At 38.8% G+C, this 10,564-nt stretch overlaps 1 protein-coding gene across 1 annotated transcript in view; it reads right to left on the bottom strand.

Moving 5' to 3' along the window:
• Positions 1–1,092: 1,092 nt before the first annotated feature.
• The window catches only part of LOC107755283 (programmed cell death protein 5-like), an 11,747-nt gene continuing 2,275 nt past the window's right edge, over positions 1,093–10,564 (bottom strand). The window contains exons 2-6 of the mRNA XM_016572069.1: positions 7,534–7,577; positions 6,084–6,145; positions 1,858–1,949; positions 1,701–1,772; positions 1,093–1,591 (exon numbers count right to left, since the gene is read on the bottom strand). Coding sequence (XP_016427555.1) covers positions 1,544–1,591; positions 1,701–1,772; positions 1,858–1,949; positions 6,084–6,145; positions 7,534–7,577 — 318 coding nt within the window. The 3' untranslated portion in view covers positions 1,093–1,543. The remainder of the gene's footprint in view (positions 1,592–1,700; positions 1,773–1,857; positions 1,950–6,083; positions 6,146–7,533; positions 7,578–10,564) is intronic.

The following is a 10,564-nucleotide window of genomic DNA, read 5'->3' on the forward strand; positions in this document are numbered from 1 at the left end:
TCTGTCGCTCGGCTCGGCTAATGTCCGTCCCATGCACTGAACGCGCTCTCATCCACATCACGAGTAGACACGCCCCTTATTGCTGATTGGCTACAAGTTTGTTTTGCGATTCGGCCCGAATCAGTTTTATAAAGTGTTTTTGAAAAATCACTTACTATGCCTTTAATACTCGAGTATGTAAACTTTTGAACTGGGTCAATTTTGTAATTTCAGTTATTTTGTCTTGTGGACTATATCTGTTGTATAATAGCATATTCAGGACAGTAGTAAATAAATAAAATAAAATAAAAAAAATACTAATTTTGTTAAAGGTGCACTATACAGAAAATTTCAATATGTTCAAAACATGGACCCTCCTGGAGGCTGGAACACAGTCAGAACAGAAGCACATGCCCCCTGCCCCTGAAATTATATCAGTTGCCAGAAAACACATAGCACAACCAACTCTCAAGAGAGTTGCACACACTAAGCACAACCAAATCAAGAGCTTACCTGCAGGAAGAGGAGTAATGAGTTTTTTTTTTTTTTTTTATAAAATGCATAAAAAGCATTTTCTTATGAATGAACAGTTATGCTAACACATGACTGTAAAAATATAGCCATCTTCAGTCTAACTGACTAATAAACAATTGTCATCATAAAAATATAAGTACAAAGTCTTGTAATCTGTTGAAAGCAACATTAGCTAATCGTATTTGTGCCAATACAGTAGAAGATATTGGAGCTTCCCGAGCTTCAGACACCGACAATATGCCCTCACCTGGCACCATGCTTCATTATTAGGGAGCTACACACCCACTGGCCAAAGGTTGCAGCCCAGAAATGTCTGTACTTTATCTTTTGGAAAATTCTGCATGGTGCACCTTTAAAATCATTAACACTTTGTAAAGTGAACTTTTGACCACAACTGTTTATGCTTACCAGCATGGAAAAAAACTATAAAACACATGCCTTGGTACTTATGAGTTTGGAATGTTTTTGAAAAGTGATTTTCATTTCATAAGACTGAAATAATATCATATTTTAACAATAAAAACAAAAGATATTATTTTGCACCATCAAATCTCAAATAAATGTATTTTTGTGGCATGGCCCAGAGAGAGAGAGAGAAAAAAACGTAGTTTGGTTACAAGCAATGAAACCGATGTAACAAGAATTTCTTAAAATTTTGTTTAAGGCCTTTATTATGTAAACAGTTGCACATATAGGTCTCCTCAAAAAAAGTCCACACAATTAAGGATATGGGGCAAGTTCCAATTACTGCAATAACAACAGATCAGAATTGTCCACTGTATTCTCAAAAAAAAGTCTCTAAATATGTAGCAGCATTGCTGCAAAAGGTTGATTGAAGAGGATATGCTAAACTAAAGATGAAAAACAGTAACAGAGTTCCTGTATCACCACAGATCAAAATACTTTGGCTGTGATTGTGTTTTGGGCAGGGCAACTGATCTGTCAGTCACTGTCATGTCCTGGTCAGCAGACCAGAGTACCAAAAGTACCATGAGTACAGAAAGCCTAGCTGACTCATGACACCTGCATATCAGTCATCATCCTCATCATCCGAGTCCATTACCCGCCGTCGGTTAAACTGGGAACAAAACAGAGACATTAACTACACACTTATGTTTATAGATTTATGAAACTTCAATTTTTACAATCTCGAGAACAGATTTTTAATACAATCACAACGTACTTACCTTTACAGTTGTTTTCTTCTCTGTTTGTTGACTGACTTTCTCCAGGATCTCTATTAATCCAGCCTCTGTAATCTAGAGATACAACACTCAATGCTATAACACGGACATTCTAAAATTATTAAACACATTATGAATGATGCTTCATCTGCTTTCTTACTTTTCCTCCAAGCTGTCCAAAGCGAGCCATCTGTATCAGGTAATTCTCCACAGCTTTTGCTTTATCTGGCTTTACAAGAGCCAAATTACTCACTAAATAAAAAAGCAACAACATCATTACTGTAGATTTTAGTTTTAAATATAAAGGTGCAGTATGGAATATTGACAGCTAGCAGTTGAAATGAGTACTGCATCACAGAATCACACATACCAAAGCAAAAACAGATATTCCAACATGGAATGCACATTTTAAACTACAATAACTGGCTGTAGCATTGTTTTCAAAGAAACAAGTCAACTTAAAATGTTTCCAAAATATCTGCAAACATATTATGGTATTGTTATGCTTTAGTACAGTCAAACAAATTACATACAGCACCTTTAAAAGGGTTCACATAATGTAAAAATTCTATCATCATTTAGGCTACGTTTACACTAGAGCGTTTTCGTTTTAAAACACATAACTTTTGCTACGGTTACGCCTGTTGTTTACACTACTTCGGCGACTTTCGAAAACTCTAGTGAAGTGAAGTGACATGTGGCCAAGTATGGTGACCCATACTCGGAATTAGTGCTCTGCATTTATCCCATCCAAAGTGCACACACACAGCAGTGAACACACACACACCGTGAACACACACCCGGAGCAGTGGGCAGCCATTTTTTCACAAAGGAGGTTCGGTGCTTTGCTCAAGGGCACCTCAGTCGTGGTATTGACGGTGGAAGAGAGCTCCACCCACCCACAATCCCTGCTGGTACGAGACTCGAACCCGCAACCTTTGGGTTACGAGTCCGACTCTCTAACCATTAGGCCACGACTTCCCCCTGCTAACAAACTCTGGGGTTGCGTTTCAGTGTAAACGGACCAAAACGGAGACTTTTGAAAATGATGGCGTGGCTGCCAACATTTGCTCTGCATATCCTTGATGACAATAACATATAACATCATGTAAACAATAACATTATGCTCATTGTTGTACCTGCCTGAAAGGTCAAGTGACATGCGTTTTTGGTTGTGTAATGTGGACGGAGATCGTTTCTGAAACGCAGTGAAAATGCAAGTGTAGACGAGGATCGTTTTTATTTTAAAACGCTGTTTTAAAATGAAAACGCAATAGTGTAAACAGGGCCTCACTCATCCCCATGTTGTTCCAAACCTACAAGTCTTTTGTTAATCCTTGGAAAGCAAATCAATGTACATACATAGAGCACATCAAAAATGGTAAACAGAAGCAGAAACATGTTAGCTTGATGCATGAGAACAATCTAGAGATGTACTTATGGTTGAGCTTCTGTTAACCATATCTGATGCGAGTATGGTGGAGCTTCTGTTAACCATATCTGATGTGTGGAGAATACAGTACCTACAAGCAGGGTTGGGGTGTAACAGAATACATGTAACTTAGTTACATATTTAAAATGCAAAATGAGTAACTATTTCATTAGTTACATTTTAATTGGGTGGTAATCAAATTAGTTACATCCGTAAAGTATTTCAGATTACCAAAGTGATTACTTTGAATTGTAATGTTGTTTATTATTATTTATTACATTTAAACATTAATGTGAACTGTAAGGGGCAATTAATGTAAAGAGCAATTGGTGATTTTCTGACCCTGACACAAAAGCACCCTAAGCTACAGTTCTGCTCATAAGTTTCATACCCCTTGCAGAATATGCAAAATTTTAATAATTTTAACAAAAGTTAATCATAAATTATTTTTATTAACGTGTTGTTTTATTACTGTCCTGAATAAGTTATTTCACATAACAGATGTTTACATATACTGCACAAGACAAAATAACTGAATTTTTAAAAATGGCCCCATTCAAAAATTTGCATACCCTTGAATCTTAATGGTTTGTTGTTACCTGAATGATCCACGATTGTTTTCATGTTTTGTGATAGTTGTTTGTGAGTCCCTTGTTTTGTCTTGAGCAGTTAAACTGCCCTGCTGTTCTGAAAAATCCTCCAGGTCCTGCACATACTTTGATTTTCCAGCATCTTCTGCATATTTGAACCCTTTCCAACAATGACTGTATGATTTTTGAGATCCATCTTTTCACACTAATGACAATTGAGGGACTCGTACACAACTATTACAGAAGGTGAAAACATTTACTGATGATGCTCAAGAAGGAAACACAATGCATTAAAAGCAGGGGTTGTAAACTTTTGAACAGGATGACGTGTACATTTTTATTTAGTTTAAAGATGAAAGATGTTTCCCAGAAGACAAAATAAGTACAGTTAACCCTGTTCATCCAATTCAAAAGATTTACACAACCCAGCTCTTAATGTATTGTGTTGCCTTATTGAGCATCAGTAAACGTTTAACCAAAAGAAAAACCAAGTCCTATGTTTATGGCAAGCCATTTTAAATACCTCTTGCTGTACTAGTCATAATTTAGTTTTGACTAGTCAAAATTCCAATTCCAGATATCTATTCTGCAATTTTGACTCGTTGTAATTGAATTAAGATATCTACACTGTGATTATGACTAGTCATTATATGCACTGAAGATATCTACAATGTTATTTTGACTAGTCATAATATACATTCGAGATATCTACAATGCTATTATGACTAGTGATATTGTTCCATTGGAAAATATTTTCGGATATCTACAAATGAGTTTTGACTAGTAGAAATTGTAATTAAAGATATCTATAATTGATTTTGTACTAGGCATAATTCTAATTAGAGATATCTCAAATTACAATTCTACTAGTGATAATTAAATTAGAGATATCTCTAACTGAATTAACACCAGTAAAAATTATAATTCAAGATATCTCTAAATGGTGTTTGACTAGTCATAATTATATTACAGATATCTTTAATTCATGATTTCTTAAAGATATCTAAAATACATTTGTAGATATCTGAAAGTAATTTATTACTAGTCAAATTACAGTTGTAGATATCTTGAATTGGATTTTTGACTAGGCACAAATTAAGAGATATCTTGAATTGGAATTCTTAGTCAAAACTAATTTAAAGATATCTGCAATTTAATTTAATGGATATCTCAATCTGATTTTTGACTAGGAAGATATTTCTTTGGAGATATCTGCATTTAGCTTTGTGACTAGGAAGAATTTCAATGTAGATATCTGGAATTAACAATGTGACTAGTCAAAATTCCTTTAGTAAATTACCTTTATTTTTTTATTCCATGGCGGAAACAAGCTGCCATAACGACACAAGTAAACCTGAATCCATACACAACGTAATGTAACCTCATCAATGCCAGTTAAACTTTTATTAAATTGTAATCTTTTTAAAATCAGCCTTCACCTTTTTTTGACTGCATCTAATTCTGAAGCATCGTTCTTGTCCGTCATGCATTTGTACTATTTTTCATGTTTTTGTTGTATAATTCCATTGTTCTTCATTATGTCTAAATGTATAATAAATAAATTCTGACGAGCAGTTTGCGGTTTTCTGCCTTTATTGAACATTACACTGCATTTGGTCCGTTTTGCAACATGATTCAATTAAAATCACAGCGCTATACACACATGCACGCTGGAGACCTTTTACCACATAAGGCTGCATCCAGATATTATTTAAAAATCCCTGAAGCACTTCATCCAGTAGCTTTTCTCTCCGTGACAAGAAAAGCAGACTTATATATGCTGTTAGCAGTTAGCATTAAACATTAGTTGGGGAGGAGCTCTGGGAGGAGCTGAGTAAATTTAGTCTCACGTCACACAACAGCAGATTCAACTAGGAGCAGGTACGATTCAGATATCTTAAAATATAATTGTGACTAGTCGAAACTGAATTAGAGATATCTCTAATTACCTTTGCGTATATGTGACGCATCTATTGAAGATATCTCACGTAATTACAGATATCTTAAATGGAGTTTTGACTAGTCAAAGTATTTGGAGATATCTCTAATCAGATTTCTTACTAGTGCAATTATAATTGTAGATATCTCTAATTGTCATTCTGACTAGTCGAATTATAATTATGACTCGTCAAAATACAATTGTTCCCATCTTAAATTATATTTATGGATAGTCAAAACAAACTTTTAAATGCTAAAACAGCTTGCGATACTATGTTTGGCGGATGTCAACAAATACGTTACAAATTACTTTTCAAAGCACGTATTTTGTAATCTGTAGTGAAATACATATTAAATGTAACCTTCCCAACCCTGCTTACATGACAATACAAGTGATAGCTTGCAAAGGTTTGTAAATGGACTTACACCTGGCACGGGCAGACTGATCCAAGACTTGAGCCAATATAGAGTTTCTCATCTCAGTCTCTCTGTTAAAGTCACAATGATATTAAAACTGTTCAGACATAATCCGTCTAGACAACAATTAGGCAATGAGAAAAACATAGTGTGAAATTACGTAGAAAGGGTGAAAATGGTCCAAATTATCTGAATTCCTCTAAATAAATGTGGTTCATCTGAATGAATTCTGCCTTTCATAAAGTAGTAAGTTTAGTGTTGAATTACATTTTATGAAAATGTGTTAAATGTTGTATAAACAATGTCATGTCACACCTCTGTTCATCAATTTACACTGGCTACCAATAGCTGCTCGCATAAAATTCAAGGCATTGATGTTTGCCTACATAACCACCACTGGCTCTGCACCCCTTTACCTAAATTCACTAATTCAGAATTAGGTGCCATCTAGAAGCACGTGTTCTGCAAGTGAATGGCACATTATAGTGCAAGACCAAAGAGGCACAAAATCACTTTCACAGACTTTTACCTTAACTGTTCCCTCCTGGTGGAATGACCTGCCCAACTCAGTCCGAGAAGTCCTTAGCCATCTTCAAGGAATGACTAAAAACATATCTCTTCCATCTTCATTTGACCCTCTAACTCTAGCACTCTCTATTCTACTTATATTCTTACTACTTGTCTTCTTTATTTAAAAAAAGAAAAAGAAAAAAAGATAGCCTCTAACACTTGTACTGTCTATTCTTTTTCTATTCTTACTACTTGTTTTCTTTATATAAAAAAAGTCCCTCTAACACTAGCATTCTCTATTCTTTTTCTATTCTTTTGACTATATATATATACATGTACAGTAAATGAACATACTTTCCAGAAGGCCAACTATTCACTAAAAATGTTTTTTTTATTGGTTTTATTTTATTGGTTTTTGTTAAATGTGAGCCAAAATCATCACAATTAAAAGAACCAAAGACTTAAACTACTTCAGTCTGTGTGCACTGAATTTATTTAATACACGAGTTTCACAATTTGAGTTGAATTACTGAAATAAATGAACTTTTCCACGACATTCTAATTTATTGAGATGCACCTGTATATATATAAACCCTTTAACACTTAGCATTCCCTATTCTTTTTCTATCTACTTGTTTTATTTTTATTCATTATGAAAAAAAACAACCTTGCTACGTGTACTGTGTTAGGCTAACCGAGACTTGTCTCAGCACTTACATATTATTGCCCTTTTGTTGGTTTTTATTGTTTCTATTGTCCTCATTTGTAAGTCGCATTGGATAAAAGCATCTGCTAAATGACTAAATGTAAATATATATAAACAGATATTTTAAATATTTTAAGAGCATGTTCAACATTGGGTAACATAACACTTTTCAATGACCAATAACTTTTAATGTAATTTAATCTGCATCAGAAAACTTTTGTTTGTTATTGTTGTTTGTTTTACCTCTGTTTGGCCTCCTGCTGCCCCTGCTGGTCACTGGAAGGGTCCTAAAAGGGGACATGTAAAATTCATATGTATTATATATATAGGGTTCCAAGCACCAAATTCCAATTTTCTTCTTCTTTTCTTCCCTAAACATGTCCATACTTCAGAAACTGTAAGCTGTAGAGACATATAAACTATAAACAATAATGTAATTTGCATTTTGGTTCATATCTCTGGAACTGAAAGGGCTAGCTTCAATTTTTTTTCCCTTACCATGGGAAATATACATGACACCATTTTCAGCTAAAAACAGAAATTTTTTTTATGCATTTTGGAAGTTCATTAACATAACAGTGATTTGGGGGCTTGAAAAAGCAAACTTTTGAAAAAAGGGTTTCAAATTGCACGTTTTTGGAAACAATACCATTATGGTTTCTGTGTAAACTATAAAAACATGCACATTACGTGTTCAGTCTAAAGGCATGTGCGATTTTCTTTACAGAGTGACATCCCCAACTACAGGCCTGGCATGCATGTTACAAAGTGCGCAAGCTGCGTAGGGCCCCGAAACACCAGGGGGCCCCCTTGCTTTCAAAGATGATTTAATTTTAGTTTCATTTTTTAATTTGACCAGCGGTTATGAAAACATGAATGTTAATTTATTTTAATGCGGTGCGCTGTCGCTCTTTCTATGTAAAAATCAGTCAAATCATGTAACGTGAATGTCATACAGTCTCTTGCTCGAGACAAAAAAAAATAAAACGAGTAGAAAGCCGCGGAAGAGACGCTGTTTCTCAAGCACTTACCGTGAGCATGATTCAAGATGGAGTGAACACAGACAAAGGCGTTTCGTTTCTTCAACAAACTGTGTACAAAGCAGATATAGACTATGCTGGCAAAAAGAGTTGTCAAAAACTTTTTGATATACAAGCATCTCTCCCTTAAGATGTCTGTGATCCCCTTCTGCTTTAAGAAGACCATCATTATCCCTGTCCCTAAAAAGCATGTTGTCAGCTGCCTGAATGACTACCGACCTGTAGCGCTGACCTCTACCATCATGAAGTGCTTTGAGCGAATTGTCAAATATTACATCTGCTCTTCCCTGCCAGACACATTGGATCCTCTCCAATTTGCATACCGCAAAAACAGATCGACAGATGATGCCATCAGTCTTGCAATGCACAGTGCTCTCACACACTTGGATAAGAGAATGTGAGAATGTTGTTCATCGACTATAGTTCTGCCTTCAATACAATCATCCCAGCCAAACTTATCATAAAACTTAAGGATTTAGGATTTAACACACCACTATGCAACTGGATTTAGGATTTTCTGACGAGCAGACCCCAAGTGGTGAGAATTGGGAACTGTCTATCTTCCACGCTAACTCTGAGCACAGGTGCTCCACAGGGTTGCATTCTAAGTCCCTTACTGTACTCTCTGTTCACGCTAGGGGTGTAACGATTCATCGGTATGGATCGATACATAGATACGATGTCTGACGATATGATGCATCGATGCCACGCGTAAAATATCGATATCTGTAGTATAAATAGGCACCTTTATTTTGGCATTGTCCACATTTTCACATAATGTCCGTATGCATTACCGCCAACGCGTGCATTCTCGTTCAAACTCACGTATCAGGACTCGATATAAGGACTGCCTGAAGGCACAAGGCGAGCATAAAAGACGCTCGGGATTGTTGGCGGAACAGTTGAGCGCTGTGTGAGAAGTTCCCTCTCGAGCTTTCACGAGACATCACGGAGATATTTCTCCGTTATGGGAACTCCTTCCCTTCCAACCTTTCCTGAAGTCCTATTGGCTCCCGCCAGTCCAAATGACTGGCCAATTGACGCGAAGTATGCAAATCGCATGCAAATACTGACGAGCTCGAGAGGCAGTATAAAATGCGGTGCACGCGACAATTACGTCAGAATCTTCTACTTCACCTGTTGAATTCACTATGGCAACAATCTGCAAGATCTGCGCGGGACCGATAGAGCCGCCGGATCAGCACGACTACTGCGTCGCCTGCCTGGGCCTGGCCCACGCCGAGGCGGCGCTGGACGAGTCCAACTGCGGGCATTGCGCGGACCTTCCGGCCCGCGTGCTCCGGACCCGCCGCGATGTGGCTCGCGGCCTATTCGGGATGAGGCCCACTGCCGCCAGCGTGCCGCTGGTGGGCCCTCCCGGTGACGGGAGCGTCGTCTTGTCGCTCCACCAACCCCAACGGTCGCCCCGTTCCCCGGTCTCACTCCCCGAGGACTGCTTCCGCCCTCCTGCCAACATCGAAACGGAGTTTGTATCCTTTAGCCAGGAGGAGGGGGATGACTCGATGTCCATCTCGGCCTCGGAGAGGGAGGATTGGGCGGGATCGGAGTCCGATCAGCCGGACAGCATGGGGCCCCCAGACCTCCAGGAGGAGCTCATGAGGGTTCTGTCAAGGGCTGTCCAGGAGTTGGAGCTTACCTGGAGTCCTCCAGAGGAGCCTGCCAGGAGTAAGCTTGACTCCTGGTATTTCAGGTCCACCCGGAAAGCTGACTCGAGGACGTCGGTCCCCTTTTTCCCCGACGTACATGAGCAGCTGGTAAAAACATGGTCTGCGCCCCAATCAGCGCGCGTCCACTCTGCCACACAGGCCATTTTTTCCCACGTGGATGGGGCGGAGGCCCACGGGTACGTGCGCTCTCCCCCAGTCGAGGAGACCGTCGCTGCGCACCTGTGTCCTACAGCAGCCAAGACCCTAGGCTCAGACATCAGCCTCCCCTCAAAGTCGTGCAGGACCACCGCCCACCTTGCCATTAAAGCATATGCGTCTGATGGCGAGGCGGCTTCCGTGCTGCCTTCCCAGCGGAAGGATAACCCCAGGCCAGCGACCACAGCGATGACGGCTAACGTTAATGCTCCTCGCCAGGAGCCGGATTTCCGGAGGAAGGCGTGGGGTCCTGGGAGGAAACGCCACGGCCAGCGGAGGAGCCCGCGACGTGACTCTCGCCCGCCGCCGGCGGCTAAGCCGTCCTCCTGACGGTCTGAAGAGGAGTGCGTG

This window comes from Sinocyclocheilus rhinocerous, unplaced genomic scaffold (genome assembly GCF_001515625.1).
Source record: "Sinocyclocheilus rhinocerous isolate Xijiao unplaced genomic scaffold, SAMN03320098_v1.1 scaffold3388, whole genome shotgun sequence".
In the NCBI taxonomy this organism is placed as follows: domain Eukaryota; kingdom Metazoa; phylum Chordata; class Actinopteri; order Cypriniformes; family Cyprinidae; genus Sinocyclocheilus; species Sinocyclocheilus rhinocerous.